A 25,420-nucleotide genomic window follows, 5' to 3' on the forward strand; every position below is an offset into this window, starting at 1 on the left:
CCCTCGAGGTCCACTTTCCTGCATGCAGAGATTACCTCAAACCCTAAACAAACTCACATGCCAGTAGCTTTCTAGTAATCCTGAAGATCTTGATTAGCTTGTTCAGGGAGGCTATGTTTAATTAGGGTTTGAGCTAAATTCAGCAGGAAAGCGGATCTCGAGGGCCAGAGTTCCCCCCAACCCTGCTCTAAATCCGAAATTATACTTCGGTTTACACGTATCCTAGGAAATGCATACATTCTGTGATGTAGCCTACATTTTCGCAGTCTGGATTTTTGAAGGGTCATATTGCCAAGTCAGCATTTACCCATTCCTGCCAAAGTATCTCTCTTTTTCTGAACTATAGGCACTGCATAGACCTACTGCATACTACTCTTACTATTTTTTGTCATATCTTTCTATTGAAGAAATGGAGTAATACTTTGGAATGGTCATCAATGGAGAAAAAAGATTTCTTCGGAATGGAGAGAAATTCTGCTTACAAAACGTGCACTGTGCACATTTTCAACTATTTTCCTGTACAACCGTTTGAGCAGACCACCACATCTTTATTTAAATAATTGTTTTCCATTCCAGTCTATTATTGTGGTATGGTGATGGCAAACATAAACAAACTGTGATTGTTTGCTTTACATGTAGGTCAGAGAGTTCCTTCCTGACTAAGCAGGCAGTTAGACTAGCCTATGTCAGAATAGCCAAACCCCATTGGGTGGCTCGCCCTCACCATATGGCTGCAGTACCATGCCAGCCATGCAGGGGGTAGTGTTGTGTTTATTTAGGCTCAGACTCCAGAAGGGAGATTAGAAATGAGCATTGAGCTGTATTCATCACACATGCATAGATAAATGGATGATACTCAGCCATGTAAGATTGGCATTAACATGGGAACATGCAATCATTTCCTCAATAATTTGATAACAATTTTCAAATATTTATGAATTGTGCATCAGTATAATTGTATGAAAACAGAACATAAAATCAGTCTAAAATGTAATTATTAAAGAATTAAATGGCTTTTGAAAAATAGAGATATATTTTTCCAGTACAAAGCAGGGTGAAGCTAAAAAGAACAAGTTTCCATTTCTTATTTCAGACATTCTGCTTTCTGCAGTTTATAGTTTTCTGCTACTCATATGTTACAGAAGACAATCTTGCTTTAATCACATATTCTGCCATAATCATACTCATATCACACTGATTAACAAATCAGTGCACAATGGAACTTCACTGCTGCTTTCGTCCATTGTTCTGTTTTGGGTTAGCAACATACACTCATTACTTTGTATCCATGAAACTAATTCTATCCTTTGTTGTTGTTGTGGGATCAAGATGCACCAGAGTATTGAGTATCAGACTGTGCAAGAAAACACAAGGAATATGTCTGATCAAAGGGAATTATTGTCTTTGAAAGCTTGATTAGCATTTCAATCTGACATGTTATGTTACTCCACGCATGTTTAGGTGCGTTAGATCTGAACGTTGATTGGCAAACAGGTTCTTATAATTCCAGCCACAGATTTATTAAAATGTGCAAGATCTTGCTCTTTAAAGCTTTCAAATAAAGTCTGAGACCTCGACTGGCATTAGTTCCTCTCTGCCTAAGAAGCACAAAGGTGTATTGATTTGGATAATTCCAGCCATTGTGAGGGGAACGCTGGCCTCGCTGCACAGGAGTGTGTGGTCCTTTCACAACACACTCCTTGCTCCTCCTCAGGTGAACAAACCTGCTATCTGCCCACACAGGTGTCCAGTGGAAAGGCCAGGGGAACCCAAGGCCAAGAGAAAGGTCCCGCACTTGAGTTACTACACGTGTCCAGTAGATTAAATGCAATTTTAGCATGCATGCACTTTTTTGTGGGCTGTAAAACATGAAAAAAAGGTGCAGATTAGTTGAATGGTTGTCATCAGATACTGTAAGGGACCTGTTTCTGGCTTTACACCATAAACCTGCTTCTGAAGCTGCGGAGGTGCAGACTGTATTTGCTTACTGTAAATACAAATAAAAATAGAAATAATATAAAAATGACTGTTTACTTGCAAAAAGCCTGCAGCACAGATGAGGCATAAATTCATTGACAGAGAAATAATGTTAGGAAATTGTGACCATAAAACATGAAATGATTAATAAATAAATGACAAACTGTTAAATTACAACATAAACCATGTTATAAAATTAATGTTTAAATTTCAAAATGTGTCAAATTATGAAATATAAACATTTTAATTAAAATGGCAAGTATGCATAAAAAAGGAATAATAAATATAATAATACATCATTTGTTTAACAAGCTCATTGTTTCTTCCTTAAATTATTACATTGTTTAAATTAATACATTTTTAGCTAACTGATTTGCATACGTTTCTCTTAGAGACACTTAGTGTCTAAATTGTAATGTGGACTCATGCATTTTCTGTAAAGCTGCTTTGAAACAATCTGTATTGTTAAAAGCGATATATATATATATATATATATATATATATATATATATATATATATATATATATATATATATATATATATATATATATATATATATATATATATATATATAAATAAATGTGAATTGAATTGAATATTAACTGTAAGACAGTTAATGTGTTGTTTTGGTTACTGTTTGAAATCAGTCTTACTCAGTGTGTGCAAAAAAACTTTAGACTTTACTTTAGAAGGTTTTGTTTTAGCCAAATCAAGTTGGTTTAAGAGGGGTGCGGGGCTGGAGCCTGTAAGTTGATGTGCATGCCCTTAAGGGAAGTGTCATTTTCTGGATCTGAACAATAGTGGTATAACATTGCATTGTAACATTAGTGAGAGGATGTGCCTGCGGCATACACTGTAAACCTATACACCCCAAACTCTTCAGTGAATTACAGAGGACTCATTTTAGTTCAACCAACTGGGCCAAAAATACCCTTTTTATGTGTTCATGAATGTATGAGTGTATATTTCTATGTGTGAGTATACCACTATAGGAAATCATTTGATTTAAATTAATGTTTCATTTGTGGCATGATGAGTGATACTGATAACAAATCACTTCATTGGTTTTACACATACAAGTCTCTCATCTCTTCTCTCTTGACTTATACTAATATGTAGGCATGAATAAATACCATTATGAATATATACATTTAGTGAGTCTAGTGTAGTGTTTATTAGGCCACCACAAACATGGTCCCCCACATTTCTGGTGGTTGAATAACACAAGATTTGGTGAGACAAGACACAGAGAAATGTGTGTGAGAATGGAAAGGGTGTTTTAAAAGCAGCAGACCCTTTGATTGTGTTAAACACACAAACTAACACAACTATGAGCCATGAGTCGAGCCATGCAAATGTATTTGCATTAAACATCCCATGTTAGTAAAAAAAGGAAAATGAGACGAAAATAGAATCCGTTGAGTGCATTTTCATAAAATATATAGGCCTAAAGAAATTAGAAAGATTAGATGAACGATGTCACTGCTCTCATGTTACTCTGAAATTGTCCTGTTCACCCAACAGCTTACATACAGTATTCGAGTCAGTACTGTATGAATGAGTATAGCCAATGTCAATCCCCTTTCTTGTTCTATGGCAGAGAAATTCTGGAAGCATTTTTTCTATTCTATTCTATTTTTCCCCATATGTATTTTTAAAAAAAACTTTGTAAAAGAGTTAAAGAGATATAAACCATGAACCAAACAAGCCAACTAGGTGAATCGCAACACTGCAAACTTTGATTTGAAGCAAAAAGTACTTGAAAATCAGACAGCTTTAATTAGGGAAAGAACTACAATGAATATATACATAAAAGTATTTTACATTTATTGCAAATTATGCATTTACAAATATTTAAGTATTTTGAGAGCATGGGAGACTGATTCTATTATATCAATTGCATGGCTTCAAAGAACCCTTGAGGAAACTCGGCGACATTGACAATGAGCACACGCACACACACTTACAAACCAGCAAACATTTACACTCACATACGTACACGCACCGCCCCAAACACAGTGTCAAATCCTACCATTTGTCCATTGGGAATAGCACAGGTTTAGAGTGTCAATATCAACCCAACCCTCCATTAACACATCATCATTAGCACACATTTAGACCTATCAGCACAAGCCTAACAACCTTGTTTAGACTTACAAACTTCAAACATACACGCACACAGACATGCATCGCATGCAGACCTAATCTTACACACAAAGCTCTTTGCACTCAGTCTACACTGTCCGACTCCAAAAACAGGCCCCTGCTGGTGATTTATATGCCTCCATGACCAAGTTTGATGGAGCCAATTTTTGGGGCTTTGCAAATGCTGCTGGTATTTGAATTAGCAGTTAGAGTGTCAATGCGGAAAGGTCAGATGGCACGAAAAGCGTCATGTACAGGTTTCTCCAAAAGCCTCTCTCTGCTTATTCCTTGAATTGCTCTCATAACTTCATGGTTAAATGTGTTGACCCCTGTTTAGCATGGGGAAAGCGGCTTGCGAGCAGGACAGCTGCCTTAGAACAGGTCAGATGACCCAGTCAACTGGGATGATTCCTGTCGCTGAGTTCCAAGATCTGCTTTCAGTCTCTGGCAAGCAGAAGACGAGTATGTAGTCAGAATGTTTTCCACATTGTAGCAAGTGTATGGTTTCACTGGCACGGTAGACAGTTACAAAATATTTACAGAACACTCTTCATAACACCAGAACAAGCAGAAGCTCTTTGAGAGTACAGCCCAAAACAAAAACAGATATCACACAGGGAGGCTCCGGTCACTTTAAACAGGTTATCTTTGAGTTTGGACTTGTCATTAATGGTCCAATGGTGATCAAGAACAGAACGGAGAGTGACATCAATCTCTCCTTCCATTCCATCTTATTCTAGTCGGGTTAGTGTGTATGTTTTCTTGACAGCTTTATTGAAAGACAGAGCGTATGGTAACAATTTGTTGATTTTGGGCTCTGACTGCTCTTTTGAAATATTAAACTTTTCATAAAATAAACTTTGTATTTGTGGTAACGAAATATGTTTCCCGTAATCACTGTATGCGAAAGATCTATTGCTTGAATAATTCATTCTTGTCCAACTGTAAACATATTTAAAGTATTAAAAATGAATTATTCAGGCAAATAAACAAATAGCATTACCAGTTTAATAGTCCATGATAAAGAAATGGAAAATCTTTTTTTTTTTAAATCCTTTAAAACACATGTGCCAAGTTCTTAGAAATGTATACTGTTTGTATTCATGTTGTTTTCGTGTGATTTTATGCCAAAACCTTTATTCCATTTTCAAGAAAAGTTTAAATGCAATGACCCGGCCAAATAAAAAAAAAGTCACTGTTTGGATTTAAATAGGCAAATGCATAAGAGTCTTTTGGATCATTATTGCAGTGATTATTATGTTTCTAGCATGTTATATGTATGTTTGGCAACAGTTCTTCTAACACTAATTGATAGAGTGTGTAACTTTTCATATCTTAAACAACCATGTTGGAAGACACATCATGACCATATTCCTGGGTGAAAATGTCAAGATTTATCAGGCTCAAATTGTAAAAGAATGGTTGGGAGGGAGCATGAAGAATCATTTTTACATGAATTGGCACCTCTGACCATAAATTCATTGAACGTATTTGGGATGTGCTGAAGGAGACTTTACAGAGTGCTTGACTCTTGCATTGTCAATACAAGATCTTGACTAAAAATGAATGCACCTCTTGATGGAAAAAAACATCACAACATTTTTGGTCAAGATCTTATTTATTATTCGCATGTTGGTTCGACAAAATGAGTTTGATGGTCGTACTCATTCCATTTGAAATCTAAAAGTCTTAAATACATTAAAAAAGCAGGTTTTGTGTTTTGTTAAACTATATTTGTTAAAGTCACCATGACATCAAAATTGAGAAATCTTATTTTAATGGAATATTGCAGCATTTATTATAAATGATTTATCCCTGAACATAATGTTTTTTTATTTATCTGTCCTCATAATCTTAACTCTCTGATGGTCTTCAAAAAAAAAATCACACTCGTGGTCTTCGGGGTCTATTGGACCCCAGACAACAACATTTAATTTTGTAACCGAACAATATTTTTTTTTTTTAACAAATATAATTTTACTCGGTTCATTAATGTTTTTACTCAACATTTGTGCAGTTTTTGTAGAATTTATGATTTTTAAAAAATTTCTATAAATAAATAAATAAATATTTAATTAAATAGGATTTTTACAAAAAAACAGCATTTTATGTTAAATAAACTTTATAAAAGACCCAGATTTCTAACTTTCATTCCTGGGGATACCATGGATAATTTTACAAGGTTTAATGTAAGATTTTTGCCCATTTTTTGGAAAATACAGATTAAAATTTGTAATAAATCACTTTAACCACTAGATGGCTATAGAGCCCCATTATATGCTATTTGCTATTTGAATTACTGAAAGATATAGTTTCTAAAGTTGGATTCAGTTGGATTCATATCTAAATATTATAAAATCACAATTATAACAAAAATAAAATAATTTTTGTCAAAATTTTGCATTTTTTGTACTGAAAAAACACAGCACACACAAAAACAACCACAACAGTGAAGTGCCAAACCTGCAGACAGGGTTGGAGCAAACACAGGGTGTGTGTGTGTACATTTTATTTTTATTTTTATGTGTACAGTGTCACCAATTTATTTTTGAGGTGGTTCTTCATTTTGTATGATTTTATTTGACAAATTATAAGACTTTTTATAGCCTTACAAATGTATTTCTGTGTGTGTGTGTGTGTTTGTGTGTCTGTGTGTGTGTGTGTGTCTGTGTGTATGCGCGCGCACATTTTCAATGCGTCTAAGTGTTCCCAATTTATTTTTCTGGTGGTTCTGCATTTTAGATTATTTTATTTTACAAATGATAAGAGAACAGTTTTTATAGTCTGTATGTATTCCTGTATAAATGTATTCCTCTTTATGTGTGTGTTTGTGTGTGTGTGTGCGCCTGTGGTGAGCATGATAATTTTGGATTGTGGATGCTTTTTGCATTGTTGGAAGTGTGCCACTTTATTTCTGTCATTTCTGTCTATGTGTTCTACGTTGTTTCTGATTTTGATGATGTTATTTTGTCTATTTTGATTGCGGGGTCCAATAGACCCCGAAGACCAAGAGTGTGACTATTTTTGTCACGCCAACATAAAAACAGATATCATAAAAAAAAAAAAATTTTGTTGTGGATCTAGAAAGTGTTGAGAGCCGTAGAAAGTTTCAAACCATTTGGACAAAGAGAACATTTTTTTTAATTTGAGCAAAAGTCATTTGGGGTCCAATAGACCCCGAAGACCATCATATTAAACACAATAATGTCCCGTAACAATGGCATCTCTTCTTTGATGACGTGTATGCCGACACAAGGGCTTGGCAACAAGGTTGTCCGACAGCCAGACAAGTTTCAATCCCTCCCCTCCAGCAATCTGTCACTACCCTGAAACCATCGCAGCAATTAGCAAATGACAACGATCCTATCAATTCCCGATGGAAAAAAAAGTCCCACCCTTTTTCTGGATCAAGAAGCCGTTTCACATTTCTCAAAAATATAAACAAAAGATTATAACTACTTAATAAGGTTTTATTTTCAAGAATGTATTCTTTTAATGCTTTTCCTTCACTCTAATATCAGGGCAGTTTTAACACAATTACACTCGCAAAAAATAAATAAAAATGAATTTAAATTCAGAGGTTCAAGCACCAACTGATCACATAGACCATACGGTGATACAGTCTTTAAATGTATCTGTATGAAAGTATTATTCAATGTATAGGCATATTAAAATAGACATGTATTGCATATTATTTTTTTAAATAGACTTAATTGTGTCTCTTTATTTTTAATTAGACAGTAATGCATTCAATACATAGCAATATGTTTTCAATATCATTAGGACAAATTTAAATTTGAGATAACGATTAATTATCTATAATAAATATTTTTGAGATCAAACATGTCATGTCAAACTGCATTATTTCAGACTTTATTAAACTTTATGAAACTATTTCCATGCATTTTTTTGTTTGTTTTTGTTCTTACTACAAGTCAATCCACTGATTTTTCAACTATAATTTGTTATGGACAACATTATTATTATGACCTTCATCTCACATTCCCGTTTGTATAAATGGCTGATTTTGTAAAAAATAATAATAATAATAATTATTAGCTTTTAGCAATTTTATGCTTACAAGATATAGGTCAGTTATTTTTATAGGCCACACCCACAAGCATCAGCCATTCAGATTTGACATTATAAGCTGCCTAGTCAAGTCATATTTGAAGAATCTAAATGCTAAAACATGTCAGTGCTTGTTCTTTTTCTTTCCCTTTCCCCCTCTCTCTCTCACACTCTCCTTCATACCAATTTTTAACTTAATTAATCATTCCGCTGTGACGTTACGGGCCTTTTTTTCTAGCGCCCCCATGAGTAGAATTTGAAGGAACTTGGTATGTGTCCTCAGAATGTTGCTGAACAGCATACTAGCATTGTACTCCTACTATGTCTACTGCCATATGGTAAAAGTAGTAAGAGTATACTAGTATGCTGTTCCGAATTCAGCATAGGCCTATGTGTATCAAGTAAGGGATAATACATCCAGCCGATGGTTCTCTCAAAATAACCCCCGACAGGATGATGGGTCTTGATCAGCAAAGGGGGGTATTTTGAGAGAACCACCGTGTGAATGTACATTATCCCACTTATTACACGGCTACGTGCCTCATAAGTAAATAATTAGACACGAAATATTGATCTGAGTTGAAATATTTTATTAGGTCTTTAAACGCAAAGCTTCCGCGGAGAGACCCGTTGCAGCGCGGAAAGTTCAAACTATGGACATTTTAGAGATACGGTCATTCATGTAATTCATGTAAAATGTAATTCACTTATTACACAGCATTTCACCACATAAATAATTATGGGGATAAGATATATTGATTTCAGATTAAACTGTTTGAAAAACGTACCTGTTTGAATCTCATAATCCATAGTAACAAAACAATAGTCACAAAATGGCAGCAGCATTTGTATGAAACAAGAGAGAGCGAGTCCTCGATGGATTGCATAATTAAATAACTGTACACAAAATATTGATTCGACTGAGTTTTAATACTTTATTAGCTCACAAAACGCAAAACTTCCACGGATGTTTTGAGCGGTTATCTGGGAATAATTTACCAGGATGGCGCTATTGACAGATCAGAATCAAGTATTCCACAGAGCCATGTAATAAGTTTCCTTAAACTTTGACTTTGTGTACACAAGATATAGTCCATTTGTCAAAATGCATAATGTCCAACAATTTAATTAATTAATATCCTTGCAATGCTCCTACGTATCAAAATTGTTTTGACTACTGTTCGAAAACATAGTCTATACTGTAGCTGCTTTGTGCAAAGTTTGGTAAAGATCGGACAAACAGCCAAGAAATAGTTAGAAAAAATTGTTTGGGAAAATTGTAAGTAGCGGAAAAATTTGATAGACAATTTTATTGAAATGAAACAGGAGAGATATGCTGAATTCGGAACCACATACTAGTAGACATGTAATGATTTCTGTCTTGTGTTCCCCTTGTCTTGTGTGGACTTTTATGTTATTTCCTGTTCTGTGCCATGTTTTGTAGTCCTTTGTAGTTTTTCTTGTTGATTAGTTCATGATTGTTCCCAGGTTTGTCTTTTTCGCCAATCTCCCCTTGAGTGTATATACCCAAGTGTTTCTCATGTTCTTTGTCTGGTGGTGTCCTTCTATGGATGTTATGTGTGCACTTGTTGCCAGTTTTGTTTACCTTCCTTGCCCGCGTCTGCATTTATCAGTTTTGCCTGGATTTACTTTTATTATGTTTGTTTGAATAAATGTTTGCTGCATCTGGATTGCACTCTTGTTCCTCTGAAACAGCCACCGTTACAATACTACTCATACCTTTATCATATCTTAATGGCAGAAAAAAGTTATAGTATGCTAGAATGCAGTTCTGAACTTGGCAATATATTTTGTAGGACTTGACCTATGAACCAAAACGTAATTGACATTATTAGGGGGGAGAATTAAATAAATAAAAGGATAAATACATTTTACAGTGACACTTGTATCAGTTTGCTGTACTGGAAAATGTACAATGCTCACTCTATACTGTACCACACATATGGATGCATTCCTCAAATGTATATGAAATATTAGGGGAGTCATTTCCTGACCAGGCTACTCATCTGCTATAAGCCAACATTCCCAATAAAACACTTGGGAATGTGGAGGATCAGCTGTTAATAAGATCTGTGACAAAGTTAGATTTATATGTCACAGGTGTTTCAACACATTAAACACCATAACAACATTACTGTAATTGGTATGAATTAGCAAATTACACGAGAGATTATATCTTTTGACAAAGACATTTTTTATTGGACAAAATTGCTAATAATCTTTCATAGTTCAGAAACCTATCCAAAAGAGTAAGAAAAATATAAGATTGGGTAAATGAGACAGAGAGAGGGAGAATGAAAGATAGTGCTTTGATTACAGTCTGAGAAGCATGTTCCTGCCCAGACACTGGTGGTGTAACTTCCCTATGCATGAACATTTAATCCCTCTGCCTGCCAGGAGGACAGAGGGCTGAAATTTGATCACCCAGGGGGCCAACACACAAGAGGACAAGAGAAGGAGTGTGTGTGTGTGTGTGTGTGTGTGTGTGTGTGTGTGTGTGTGTGTGTGTGTGTGTGTGTGTGTGTGTGTGTGTGAGAGAGAGAGAGAGAGAGAAAGAGAACAAGCACTGACATGATTTTATTTAGCATCTTAGATAATGGCGCAATACTCTGATTATGTGTTAAAGCTTGGAATTATGCACGTGTTGGTGGAACATATGAACTTTAAGCAAATATTGCTACTAGCCATCATCTTCTACAAAATTGTCACTGGTAGACTGCTGTGAATTATCTCTGTGTCAACCAAAATACAACACTGATGAAAAGTATGGCCCTACACGTCTTCTCCTAGAGCTCTCGCTCAATGAGAAAACACACGCGCACACACACACGCACACACACTGAGCGCAGCCTCTCCCGGCGCTATCAGGTTTCGCGTCCCTCCTGAGAGGGAAGGTGAGCCAGCTTCATTAATCATTTAGAGTGTGCGCTGTGAGTGGAGGACAGTGTGATTGCCGGGTGTTGGGTGTCTCTGCCCATGGCCCCCTACACAACTGCCTTGATTTGGATAAAGAAAAAGCGTAGGCCACTGCATGGTCAGCAACGGGCCTCCATAAAAAAAAAACGAACGCTGCCCAGCCTCGTGGGCAGATTAGCAGACCTCTTTCTCACTCATGGCCCATGAAACATTAGACAGGTGCAGGTGTGTGCAGAGAGCTGCTTGGATTGCCCTTTCTTCCTCTTTCGGTTCAGGTGGGGATGTGCATTTCCTTGGATGGCAAATCACAGCGTAAAAATTACTGTAACTAATGCAACAAGAGTTTTTTTTTTTTTTAAAGAAGAAAAGTTCGAAAGTTTAATACAGTTTTAAAAATAAAATAAAAAAATTAAGCAAGATGATCAAAAGGTGCATAATATACGGGAATTCCAGCTGGTTTCACTGTAACAGATATACATATGGAAAAGTAAAATTAAAGGTATAGTTCCCCCTAAAAGGAAAATTCAGACATCATGCGTTCATGTTTTTTTTCTTCAAATCTGCATAACTTTCTTTCTTCTGTGGAATATAAAAGATGATGTTTTGAGAAATGGAATACAATGGAAGTCATGATAATCAAAATGGTTTTGTCCGTACAGGGAAATCAGTGGGATCCATTGTCGACCCCATTTTCATTGTAACAGCTGAAACATTCTTCAAAGTATCTTCTCCCCCCCCCCTCCCTTTTTTTGCTGACAAACAGGATGTGATACAGGTTCGCAATAACATGAGGATGAGTAAATGATGACAAATTTGTATTTTTGGCTTAATCTCTTTAAAGGGATTGTTCACCCAAAATGAAAATTAGCCCATGATTTACCACTCACCCTCAAGTCATCCTTGGTGTATATGAAATTATTCCTTCAGACGAATACAATCAGAGTTATATTAAAAAAATGTCCTGGCTCTTTTAAGCTTTATAATGGCAGTCAATAAAAGTTCATCCTCTATCATAAAAGTGCTCCACACTGCTCCGGGGGGTTAATAAAGGCCTTCTGAAGCGAAGCGATGCGCTTGTGTAAGAAAAATATCCATATTTAAAGAAACAGAAACAGCCATTCACTGCCATTATAAAGCTTGGAAGAGCCAGAACATTTTTTAATATTACTCAGATTGTATTCCTGAAAGGAGAATGTCATATACACCTAGGATGACTTGAGGGTGAGTAAACCATGTCCTAATTTTCATTTTTGGCTGAACTATCCCTTTAAGTACTATGATTCACCTTTGAAGGGATAGTCCACCCAAAAATGGGCCTAGTTTATCGTTATTTACTCTCCTTCATGTTGTTCCAAACCTGTGTAACTTTGTAAGAAGTTAGAAGTAAGAAGATTAGGAAAATTTAACTTTGTCAACAGTGAAAGTCACTGGCGTCTATTGTTGTTTTTGACCCATTTACTTTTACTGTATGGATAAAAACAGTTGAAACATTATTCTTTTGTGTTCTGCAGAATAAATAAAGTCATACAGGTTTGGAACAAAGTGATGGTGAGGCAGATGACATAAGTTCAATTGTTGGGTAAACTATCTTTAGGAAAAAACGGCAATCTGTGCACAGTAATTAGTTCATTAAAGAGTAAGCTAGTCCTTTAAGAGCAGGCAAACATCGTCTCCATCATCTCCTTGCTTCTCCATCATCAAGGTCAGAGGCTGGAGCCCCAGACAGCAGCCAAGCTCGGCTCACTGTCTCTGCCGCAGGGTTTAGAATGACACAGCAAAGTTAGCGTGAAGCAGCTCCTCTGAATAAAGAATGGCTTTCAAAATGGACTCGGACTGACTCCTTCTGTCGTGCTGTTAGCTGAGGGCACTTACTGACCGTCCTCCATCGCCCATCTCTGCTGCTGTGGCGGTCTCAGACTGGCTAACGGCTGCTCAGACACCTCCTCCCCTTCACTGGAAAACGATCCCATCCATGTAGTATAATAAATCAGGTCCTTTTACTGAAAACTCAACCCTTTACGTCTGTGTGTACACGTGTGTGAGAATGAGCATGTGTGTCGGCTGGCTATTGAGATGGGTGTGGACTTTGTTTTTTTAGTTTTTTTTAACAAAAAGACATGTAAAATACGTAATACAATAGCCTATGCCACAATGCAAACGTGAAACATGTCATGCAAATTTAAAGGTAGCTTACTTAGGGGAAACAGGTGACCACTGTTCTGAATGCATAAGTATATGTGAGATATAGGTTGCTGGTTACATTTTCTGCTTCTTAAAAAAACTTCTGACTTTAAAAATAAAATCTTATAATTAAGGTTCCAATTAATAAAGAAATAAACCCTTTATTCTAACACCGATCTGAAGATCCTATGTAACATCAAAAACTGCTTTTAATCTCAATAGAAGCAAAGAATAAAATTAATAAAATGGCTTGAGGACCTTTTTTGTTGTTGTTGTTGAACCCTAAAATAACCAGTGGAGAACCATTATATTTTAAGATGTGAATTCCATTTAAAATGCAGTAGGGTCTAATAGTTACAGTAATAGTTTTATGACTACTATATTTTGTAATGCAATACAATATATGAATACTACTGAGCAGCATATTCGATCTAAAAAGGCCTAATATGTTTTGCTTTCATATGCAAACTAACATCAAATTATTTTCATGACTCGGTGAGAGCTGAATATATTAGCTCCCCATAAAACGAATTTGCCAAATATCTGTGTCCCTCTGGAACCAAATGCTAGAATTACAATGTCCATATGAAAAAGTACGCTGGAGTCGCGTTACATTCCAAAATAACTCGTCAGATACACGACACCAGAGACTTCTCGTCACAAACATCAATCCAGCAAACCTCTGGTGCCAGCCATCCATTACTAATAAAAAAATTAATTCGAAGAAATAATTAAATGGTTTTCTCCGATTTAATTTGTTTCCCATATTTACTTTATGTTTATATTTGCAAATTTGCACAAATCTTTTAATATATTTATGATTCTGCATTAGTTTAGAAAATGACGTAAATGCAGTAGGCTAATAACGTCTCGCCTATGCAGTTTCAGACATACGAGTGATGGTGAAATGAAACTACAGTATCAAAAGGGCAGTATTTTCCCCACAAAACTTTTTGTTAATGATAACAAAAACATGTCATTGTAGCTATAGCTAGATTTCCCCTTATTTTGTGATTATAATAGAGCACGGCAGTGTCTGTTTTTGGAGTGTGTTGCGCGCACTCCTTCCCCCGAGGTGCATGTCATCCAAGTGCCACTCTATATCCAAGAGGCAGGGTCAGTTTCTGCTACACAACTTCTCTCCACACTTGCCAGATATGATTCCCCAGGAGGATGCGCTAGCTGTCCTTACACACTATTGAGTCTGTAAGAGATGATAACCAGAGGGCGGGCTGATAGCTAAGGACAGACGAGGAAACAATCTATTGCGCACAACGAGAGCGCGTAAGAATGATTAGCGCGTAATGATATTGCAACTAAAGTGATTGAGCAATGCAAGACGCCCACTCAAACTGCTAGTTTTTCTTTTGTTTTTACTTTGGACCTTTTTTCATGGAAAATGTACATCAAGAACTGAAACTCTTCAGTTGGAGGAACTTCATTGCTTGCATTTCCAAAGTGGATATCACCTTAAAAGCCAACGTTAAGAGTGGGTGAGATACGCACAGGACATCAAGTATCCCATTGCCCTCAACTATGTCTTTGCCACCAACTTTTGGATTTACCCAAGAGCAGGTTGCCTGCGTTTGCGAGGTCCTTCAGCAAGGTGGGAGTATCGAACGTCTCGGACGCTTTCTGTGGTCCTTACCTGCTTGTGAGCACCTCCACAAAAACGAGAGCGTATTGAAAGCGAAAGCCGTGGTTGCTTTCCACCGAGGTAACTTCAGGGAGCTCTACAAAGTATTAGAGAGTACCCAGTTTTCTCCGCACAACCACCCTAAACTGCAACAGCTCTGGCTGAAAGCTCACTACGTCGAAGCGGAGAAATTGCGCGGTCGCCCTCTGGGCGCAGTTGGAAAGTACCGAGTGCGCAGAAAGTTCCCGCTGCCTCGCAGCATTTGGGATGGAGAGGAGACGAGCTACTGTTTTAAGGAGAAGAGCCGATGTGTGCTTAAAGAGTGGTACACTCACAACCCGTATCCTTCTCCGAGAGAGAAGCGAGAACTGGCCGAGGCCACTGGCCTCACCACGACGCAGGTCAGCAACTGGTTCAAGAACAGAAGGCAGAGGGATCGTGCCGCAGAAGCAAAGGAAAGGTAGGAAGAACACCATGACGCTCAAGACTTTAAACAAGCTGTTATCTTTCTAATGAAAATGCAAAATGACAATGGCCATATAAAATTACATGTTTTACATGTAAAGAAATTACATTCATTAGTATCCTTAGTGGTAATAAAAAAATAGGCTAAGTAACAATTTGAATGTCAAAGATTTAAAAAAAACAACTGGGCTTATAACCGCAAATAGAACATTCTATCAAGTTTTTAATTGTATGACATAAGTGCACGAAAATTTATGCTGTTTTTTCACCTGTCTTTTTAATCAATGAGTGACGCAAAAGTGATTATTTGACCACACAAAATAACTATGCCTACAAAATAATAAAAAATAACGTAAAACTAAATACAAATAATAGCCTATTCATATTATCCATATTATAGCCTATTATTAAAATATAGATAAGGATATGTAATATTAGGCTATTCATCTTTTAAAATCTTGTGTATTTAAAAATGTAATTTGAAAATCTCAACTCAGTAAAAGTATTGAGAAATGGAGCAAAAGAAGGTGCTTACTTAAGACGGACTTGTCAAAATCATAATTACTACAATTGTTAAATATAGTTCATAAATATAATTCATTTAGCCTAAACAGAGCTTGTACTTAAAAATAAAAATGCCTATAATGTCCTCCTAATGCTGTAAAAACAAAAGTATCATACCTTTTATTTGCTACATTTAATTATGCACAATCCAGGTGTTTGTATGTTCAAGCGTAAGCGGTTATTTTTGTGTCTGCCGTCCTGCTAACGAATTTGAATGATCTGCTCCTACAGAGAAAACGACGGCGCAAATCCAAGCGGCCACAACCCACTCAACTCTCACGAAAACAAATCTCTATGTGAAAGTTCAGAGGATGACAAATCTCCCGCGGCTACTCCGGATCACAGCTCCATGAGCCCAGCCATTCTCATGGGTCCCAGCTCAGGTCTGCCCCCCCTGCACAGCTTTGCTCCTCCGCCCGGCCCCAGTGCCTCCATCATCCCCGTCAGCGGCTCGGACTCTCAGAGCCACCATCACTTCTCCATGCACGACGGCCTCCTCCACACCATGACGGCCAGCCTGGTGGAACTTGGATCATAAGGAATAAAACACAGCATCTTTGACTTTCCCACCAATTACTAGCTTCGTTATCATACCAAACATTTTATTAGTCAAGAGTAGAGGACATTAGCCAAACAAATTCCCAGAACTACCAAACGATTATGGTCCTATACGTCAAGAACAATGTTTCCATCAGAAATGATTGTAACAATTCAGTGTAATCAAAGGATAGTTTTTGATATGTGTAGCTATAAAATGAACTAATAAAATATATATTTAATAAAGTCAAAATGTGTTGTCTCCTTGCGCTTGAACAATATGTTCGTGGTCTAATTTATGGTCACTGCACTTTATTTGTCAAGATTAATAGCCTCGAGGAGAATCTATTCTGTTGATTCATTAATGCAATTAAATAAATGCAACCATCATAACATTAATACAGTAGCCTATTGGTCTACCTGAAATATTATGGTAGAAAACAAACAAATAAAACGCTTTAAGGTCTTGAATAACGCATTACGTTTTGTCACGTTTGGTTAAATAAAACTATTCTTTTCTTTCTTGTTTGCATTTTGCATACTTAATATTCTTGATAAAAGGCATGACTGGCCATGTTCAATTTAGCATAATTGTATTATCTGGTAAAGTGCAGTGCTATCCCAAAAACACAGGCACCTGTTCACACATCTTTATTTATAACAATTTTATTTCCGTCTGACCGTAATTTTCTATACAATTTTATACAAGGCTATACAAGTTCTTCGTATATTTTTCTTCAGTCAAATTCAGCGTGGTCGAAAAAGGTGCAATTAACTTATCAGAATGTAACTTTATCACAATTTTGACTTTAAAAATGAAGGCAGCAATGAAGCCGTTTCTTATTCACAATCTATATACAGCATAAAAATAGACTTTTACTTTTTGTAGAGAATAAGCCATTTGTGCAACTTCACGTTTTTAACTTTTCACTACTTTGTTAGGCCTATAGTTTTGTTGAAGCCGAAATTATGGACATATACTGCCCTCTATTGGTGACGTTATGACATTATAAGCAGCCTAAACCTGCTGAGTTCCATCAAGTTGAAAATCACTACTAAGATCATCTTAACTATTGTCGGACGTTTTTATAGAAAGGAATAACGATTCCTCAAACCAGCACAAAATTTGTGCCCATAGCGTCTAAAAGTGTGTCTTCTCAGCGTGAAAATAACTTGAAATAGCCTTCACTCCAAAAATGTTGGGCTGTTTCAACCCATGTTTGGGTCAAATATGGACAAACCCAACTGTAGGGTTTAAATAGTTTAATTAAAAAAATTAAACCAAGGTTTGATTTTGTCCATATCTGATGCAAACATGGGTTGAAACAACCCAGCATTTTTTAGTGTGTTATAATAAAATGAAACTCCATCATTGAGGCGCTGAAAGCTATTTCTGGAATGTAATAAAATAAATGACTATAACTTTGGAAAAACAGGGCTTTAGAAATATGCTTTAGAAATAATGATCAAATACATTCTGAAAGTGGTAAAAGAAAAAAAGTACATAGAGCACTGCAGATTTAAGTACTGTAGGTATTGTCAACATTCAACATGTCAGGTTAGCCTATTGAAGATTTGAACCTGCCCAGAAGGGAGGAGGGGAGGAGGAATGAGAGAGAAAAGAATGTGAGGCACCTATTTACAACACTCACATACAAATGTATTTATTCACTGTTATAACTTTGTTTGTGAAATAATAATAATATTAAAATAGCACAAGGTCACATGTTTTCCTGTGAAGGCACTGCACTATAAAGAAAATCTCATCTATAATTAGTTACTATTATCAGCATCAAATTAAGCATAAAGTATGCAGAGGTGAAAACATAAAATTATAACATTTATATATTTATATATTTTATTTTAATAACTTTAAACTGTTTCTTAAAACATCTTAAATGAGAATAAATCGTGATCAATATTTTTCCCTTAAAAGGCCCACATCATGCATTACAAACAATAGGCTACATTTCATTTTTCCAAGGCTCTATCGACTTCAAAGTTTCACTAATTTCAACCTACTAAAACAAAAAACAAAATGATGTTTTAAGTAAAATAACTATAGTGCCAAAGTTACAGCGTGGTTTGTTATAACAAAGTGTAAATATTACAGTCACCTTTATTTATTTATTATACTATTGAGATTGTTTCAAAGCAGCTATATCTATAACACAGATTAATATTCAGTTTCTGTGTTTAATTACATGATTAATAAAGACTACGCTATATGTAGCCTATTTGTTATGCTGTAGCCTACATTAATAGGCTATACTACTTGTATAATAATGTACTAGCTATAGCATAGATAGGCTATATTAAATATATAGTCTTTATTAACCGTGTAAATAAACACAGAAACTGAAAAATTCGCCAAGTAGGAATAAGATTAAAATGTCTAACAGCTTCCTTTAGATTGTTTTATCTAATATTCACCACATGATGGCGCCATAAGCACACCAATGTAAAGGCTTTCTACTTGGAGACAAGTTCACGACATGTCTATCGATTTATAGCCTACACTTAGTAAAGCTTTACATCTCGTTAAAACAGTTCCTTTCAATGTTGCTAACAAATTCACACACTACTAAATGTGTTTCATTCGACAGGTTTAATTGTTTAAATGTTGTGAGCGTGTGTGCAGCTGAGAAGGCTGAGCAAACATTTAGCCAACCAAATGACAAAGAATATGCATATATCACTACATACAAAACATGTGCTATATCGAGGTAGCCTACGTGCAAAACTGTCACAAAAAAGTAGTAACTTAATACTTTTATCAGCATTAAAAATGTTCGTTTGCCGAGCTGATGCAGCGATCCCATGTGCAGTTGCAAATTTAGGGATAGTTCGCCCAAAAATGAAAATATTGTCACCATTTAATCACCCTCATGTTATTCCAAACCAGTGTTGAATTTGTGTTGAACACAAAAAAAAGATATTTTAAAGAACGTTGGTAACCAGCCACTGACTTCAATAGTAATTTTCAAAATTCTTTATATAAATAAATAATTAGGCTATCTTTTTTTTGTGTTCAGCAGAAGAAAGAAAAAAACTTGACTTGGGGGTGACTATGCTAAGTAATGACGACATTTTCATTTTTGGGTGAATTATCCATTTAAGGTCAAATATTACAGGCGTTCACCCTCATGTCAGTGTGCGAATTATAAAATTTGTTATTATGTTTTGTTTTTCATCCTTAATTAGTTGAGGTTCCTCAGTCATGCGCAAAGCAAACATTATTCTGTTGTCGCCTCATGTTAGCCAACTCTCACCTAGGCTATGTTAAAGAGAATGTAGGCCCAAACAAACACTTCAGTTTTAGTTATTACATGTGTTGTAGGTCTATGCAAACCTATAATAATTGATAATGACAAGGGCTACTTGAGTTTTGTAGACTTACCGTCTGATAATGATCTAAACGGAAGTAGCTCGATCGGTGTAGCCTACTGTTGCTATAGTTGCTTCTCAGCCTAAAGCAACTTCTGTTGGCGGACTTGCGACTCAATGGTTGCTGAAAGAATGTTTATAAACGCATAGACTCTATTTACATAGATGTATTACATGTAATCGAATTACCCGTAATTGGTTGGTTGGTTGGTTGGTTCATTACTTGGTTAATTTAACAGTCTATTCAATAAAATTAACTAAACACTGTGAAGCAGATTTAGGCTATACACTGTGTAAAAAAATATTTTCATGATTTTCTATCTCAACTTTTTTTCTTTAGTCAAATCAATATAAAGAAATAATGTGTTTCAGAAAATAACTATTTTGAGTTATGTTGGTTAAACCAGTGTCCTTCATTGCATTAACTGAAATTCTTCATTTTAATTAACTCAAAATTTTAAGGCAAGCAGATTTAGCCTACTTTTTTTTAAGTTAAACCAACTATTTATTTATGTTTGCAGTGAGGTAACACTGCAGCAAAATACTACTCCATTTTCACTACATTTACTTCACTATTAACATGTTAAGTTTATACTTAATAGCCTAACCTTGAAATTGCACTAAATTGCACTTCCGGTGTGCTAAAGAGGTGCGTCGCGTTTATTTCATAGCGCAGCGCCATGCAGCACAATGAATCCAGGTCAAGGGGAACTGCCGCGTGAATAAACACGAATAAAAAAGTTGTGCTCAGTTAAGCGATCAAATCAAAGGGGAGAAAAGGGAACAGAAACCCTCTCACAGTAAACGACACATTCTTTCTCTTATATGGAATGCTATTAGGAAACTACAAACAAACCATCCTCTTGTTATTTACCCTTATGGTCGTAGTAAGAGAGAAGACTGAAATTCAATGATGGCACTATTAGGCAGATAAATGACGTTTGAACATTGAGGTGATTACAGGTTCCTTGGAATAATGTGTAAGTAATGTGGTTTTAGTAGACTTAAGATGGCCTGATGTATAGCCCAAGAATACATTTGTTTATATATATATATATATATATATATAGTTTTTTTTTAAACAATGATTAAAATAAAGTTTCAGCTTTTCCAATTTATTTAGGCTGTACACTATTATAAAACAAACCTAGAAGCGGGCGTAAATTATCCAGCAGAAATTTGTTATGATTTATGCTTACTATTATATATTTGTTATTCCTCTCTAACTAAACATTTCTGACAATTATCGATGATCAAAAAACGCAAAATCACTGGCAACCTGAAAGCTGTAAGCTACTCTCCCATACGCAATTTACGATTCAAAACCGTTAATTGCGCCAATGTGGAATTCTACAATAATAATAATAATAATAATAATAATAATAATAATAATAATAATAAGTTAATAAGAGTAATACTACTACTAATACTAATAATAGACTAATAGTAAGAAAAATGCGGAAACGTTTTTAAAATAAAAAAAATAAAAAATAACCCTTATTCTTCACCTCTTTCTTTTTTGAGTAAGATTTGCATGGAATTATGTTCTCGCTCAGGCTAGATTCACACTCCTGAAATAATAATAAAAAAACGAACAAGACACTATGGTACAGAACAGAAATTTTCTGTATTTTCTGACATTATACTGCAATGTCAACTCGTTAAATAAACAAATAATATTCTGATAGTCGTTATATTAAATTATATTTATTTGCATAAAAGTGACCCATAACACTGTTTTCAGCGCCATTAACCAATTTACAGTATAAAAACGAGCAGAATGAATAGACACTTAAAATCTCCAAGCACTTAACAGACAGTTACTCACGCTTTATGGACACAACATAAAGAAATTTGCAGGAAAGAGAGTGGCGTAATTGCGATATCATACAAGCATACATATCTAGACAAGCCTAGACCTAAGGAAAACTTTGAATCAGACATGGACAATTCAATATAAATCTCGAGATAAAATTAGTATGAACATCTGCTGCCGAGTAAAAGACGATGGGGAATAAAGGTGCTTTTGACTTGAACGATTGTCTGATAAACACAAAATAACAAAATTGCCTCTCCGGTTCACTCATGTCTTTGAGCATCGAGTTCTACTTTCTCCGACTCCACTTCATAAACGCCTTTTAAAAATGCAAAATATTCACAAACGAACATGCAAAATGGTCGCGTAGGCCTTGAAAATGAATGGAAAGGGCGTCAGTCCGTTGAAGCGCTGGAAAAACAGCATGCTTTTGTCAAACACAAGGTGGCAAAATGGCCGGTCCTCATGTTGCCCACATTTTCTCACTAGTTCATTTTTCTCTGGGCAAAAATGTTCCATATATGTCTGACGGTACATCATACATCGAAATCAGAGTCACTGTCTGTAACTGAGAGGATGGTCCCGCCGTCTCCTCGTTCATTCATACTGGAGACGCTGGTGGTGGGACTGGCGGCCGCGCACGGGGACTCGGCCGAGCTGTGAGGCGTGCACCCGGACTCCGACATGGAGCGCAGGCCGCTTTGACCCAATCCGTGATGCTGAAGCCTAAAAAACACAAGTATTTAGAAACTAAGATTATTTATGCAACATAATTTTCAGTACATACATCATCACAGACTGAAGTATAGCCATTTCGACGTGTTACACTCTCTAATAATAACAAACCCGAATTTTGATCAATGAAATTTGAGATTTTCAGACCAATAAGAGTAAAAATAGATGTAATTACACGTCACTGATTATATAAGGTGTTTTTTTATCTGTATACAAGCGTTTGTGTTAATGAAGTGGTCATTTATATTCATAAATATTCAATGTATATTTTAAAAATTTGTTTTGAGAACAGAACTGCTTATTATGAGCTCTAGACATCATTAATTATATTTTATACATGAAGTAGATATATGAAGCCTGTTTGATTATATCAGTTTACACTACATTAAAATGTATGTTTGTATTTGGTCAATTTGTTTTACAATTAAATAAAACTAGGCTTTATAGTAATACACTGCCAAATATACGTGTTTCAAAAACTGTATTTTTTTATTATATTTTGTATTAACTTGTATTTTAATATTTCTATGAAATTTGTTTATTCACAAATACGGTGAATAAATTAAACGTGTCTGAGGAAAAATAAAAACATAATAAGCATAACTAAATGTGAAATATTTTGTTGCTTTATATATCACTGATTATTTCCTTTTTCTCAATTAGCAAAGAGTTACACATTTACTTCGTTTATTTTCAAAAACGACAAAATAGTACGCTTTATAAAGATTTAACAATTCAGTCTTAGAGATTGGCTGAACTTCTTATATGCTATAAAAAAGAAGAGCAAAAAGCTGCTTTTGTTTATCAATATCGCCTAAATGCAAAAAAATGTGCTCGATCTCTTTCAACCAAGATCGAGCCCATCATTCAGATTTGGTGACAGCTTATAACGTCTATTTCTTTATATCAACACAAGTATTAGTTTTATTTCCTCGATATTCCCCGATTTCAGTCGAAACCATTAAACTGACCTGTTTTTGGCAGCTGCCGCCCGGTCTCTTTGCCTCCGATTTTTAAACCAATTGCCCACTTGAGTGGGAGTCAGTCCAGTGGCTTGTGCCAGTTCCCTTTTCTTGCTCGGATTGGGGTAAGGATCCTGTAGGTACCACTCCCTCAACAAGCCGCGAGTTCGTTCCTTGAAACAGTGCGTCTTCTGTTCGCCATCCCAGATGGTCCGTGGCAAGGGGAACTTCTTGCGGACACGGTATTTATCAACGGGTCCTAGGGGACGACCGCGCAACTTCTCTGCCTCTTGGTAGTGCGCCTCGAGCCACATCGCTTGCAGCTTTCCATGAGAGTCTTTCGTGAACTTGTGGGTTTCCAGAATGTGATACAATTCACGGAAGCTTCCAGTGTGATATGCGACCACCGCTCGGGCTCTCTGGATGGACTCGTGCTTGTTGATAGCATCGCAGGCTCCGGGGGCCACGGGCAAGGACCAAAGGAAACGTCCGAGTCTCTCGATGTCCCCTGTTTCCTCCAGCGTCTCGCACACGCTGGCCACCTGTTCCGCCGAGAAGTTTAGGGTGGGCAGTTGAAACATCGGTAAGTCCTCCGGGGACCTCGCTCTGGGAATGCTGCCCGCTAGAAGCAGAGGGCGATCCGCGAAATTGGGCAGGAAAATATGTGAGGGATAAAGCTCTAAAGGAGACCTGAACACCATGGAGTCGCCGGACAGACACAAACAGACGGGGAAAGATGGCCAAACTGACGTGGTGTTTGCGCTGCTATCGCTGCAGTGCCGCCGGACGCGTAATATCTACCCTTAATCAACTTCGAGTGCAACGGTGCAACATTTTGTTTCGCTTTTCTATTGGTCTTCCCTGAGTCGTGCTGTGGTTGTCATGGCAGCCCTGCCAATCACTGTCAAGCTTGCCAGTCATTAGCCAGTGCGCGCTGCGCTTCTGCACATTCGCTTCGCGCGCAGGGTTTTATCGTCGCTCCAATCAGAACTGGCCACTCACTGCGAGATGTTTTCAAGCAGGCGAATGGCGCGCCAGTTCACTCGACGGTAGGAGGATTAATAGGTAGAGTATTGCTATATTAGTGCGAGTATGCTGCCGCGAATGGTGTGAAAGTTAGTGAGATAGTCAACAAAAGAATAGGCTAACACATCGTTTAATTACTTACCAAATATGTATAAAAAACCATAGAAGGAGTGATGTAATTATTTAATTAAATTTGTGACAAAATTAATTAGTTTACAGTTGTTAGTGCACTTGCTCATTTTTTTCTTCTTTTAGACAATACCTAGGCCTTCTACGATTAAAAAGGCGTTAACATAATAGACAGCCTAGGCTAGAATTTATCCATTGAAGACAAAAAAAAAAAAAAAACCCGGCTCAATTTTGCGATCCTCTAGAAACTTTGCACTTATTTGTAGCTAAAAAATTTAAAATATTTAGCCTTTTACATAATCTATACGCTCTTTGTTCAATCTGCAACTGTTAACTTTTTTCTTTTGTTTATTTTAGGCTATTTTAACGCTTTTTTATTAGCCTGACATAATGCGTATTCCGTCTAATTATTGGGCTAATAGTTATTTTGTCTCCTTATCAATTTAAACGGCAAGATAAATTATCAGGAGGAAACAAGATCGGCTTGTTTGGCCTGAGTCAAATAACATTCTTTCACAAGGCTTTTTGTTTGCACAAAGCGTGTAATTAATGCCACAAACAAGTTAATTCATTTGGCCTAATTGTCTGTTTATCCTGGGGTTTAGCGCTTAATGGCCTTCTCTCCAGTGGGCACACCACAGTCTTACATTAAAGATGAATGTGTACAGTTAAAAGGGGGTGATGTTTGCAAAGTTATCATTTGTGATTAATTGGCTAGTGAAAAAAAAGAGAAACAGAAAAGAGAAAGAGAAAAAAAAAACAGAAAAAGCTGGCGCTATAATAATACGCCTATGCGTTTTGAACGATTTTAAAAACGGAATTGCTCCAAGGCAAGATTTAAACATTATCTT

General features: G+C 36.3%; 2 protein-coding genes across 2 annotated transcripts; one reads left to right on the plus strand and one right to left on the minus strand.

Moving 5' to 3' along the window:
- The first annotated feature begins 14,456 nt into the window (after positions 1-14,456).
- six2b (SIX homeobox 2b) lies at positions 14,457-16,767 on the plus strand. The gene is made up of 2 exons (XM_077201262.1): positions 14,457-15,408; positions 16,209-16,767. The coding sequence occupies exons 1-2, from the start codon at positions 14,849-14,851 to the stop codon at positions 16,513-16,515; spliced, it is 867 nt and encodes a 288-aa protein (XP_077057377.1). The 5' UTR covers positions 14,457-14,848; the 3' UTR covers positions 16,516-16,767.
- Positions 16,768-22,117: 5,350 nt separating this feature from the next.
- On the minus strand, positions 22,118-24,233 carry six3b (SIX homeobox 3b). The gene is made up of 2 exons (XM_077200826.1): positions 23,424-24,233; positions 22,118-22,443 (listed from the first exon to the last, which is right to left on the minus strand). The coding sequence occupies exons 1-2, from the start codon at positions 24,113-24,115 to the stop codon at positions 22,254-22,256; spliced, it is 882 nt and encodes a 293-aa protein (XP_077056941.1). The 5' UTR covers positions 24,116-24,233; the 3' UTR covers positions 22,118-22,253.
- Positions 24,234-25,420: the final 1,187 nt, after the last annotated feature.

This window comes from Siphateles boraxobius, unplaced genomic scaffold, assembly GCF_051911475.1.
Source record: "Siphateles boraxobius isolate OS27281-9 unplaced genomic scaffold, OSU_SipBor_1 46, whole genome shotgun sequence".
Taxonomy (NCBI): Eukaryota; Metazoa; Chordata; class Actinopteri; order Cypriniformes; family Leuciscidae; genus Siphateles; species Siphateles boraxobius.

Bases quoted from the DNA above. Each gene is read 5' to 3' on its own strand.
- six2b (XM_077201262.1), top strand. From the start codon at position 14,849: ATGTCTTTGCCACCAACTTTTGGATTTACCCAAGAGCAGGTTGCCTGC. The intron at 15,409-16,208 runs GTAGGAAGAACA...CTGCTCCTACAG, and splicing joins GCCGCAGAAGCAAAGGAAAG to AGAAAACGACGGCGCAAATC.
- six3b (XM_077200826.1), bottom strand. From the start codon at position 24,115: ATGGTGTTCAGGTCTCCTTTAGAGCTTTATCCCTCACATATTTTCCTG. The intron at 22,444-23,423 runs GTCAGTTTAATG...TGTGTTTTTTAG, and splicing joins GCGGCAGCTGCCAAAAACAG to GCTTCAGCATCACGGATTGG.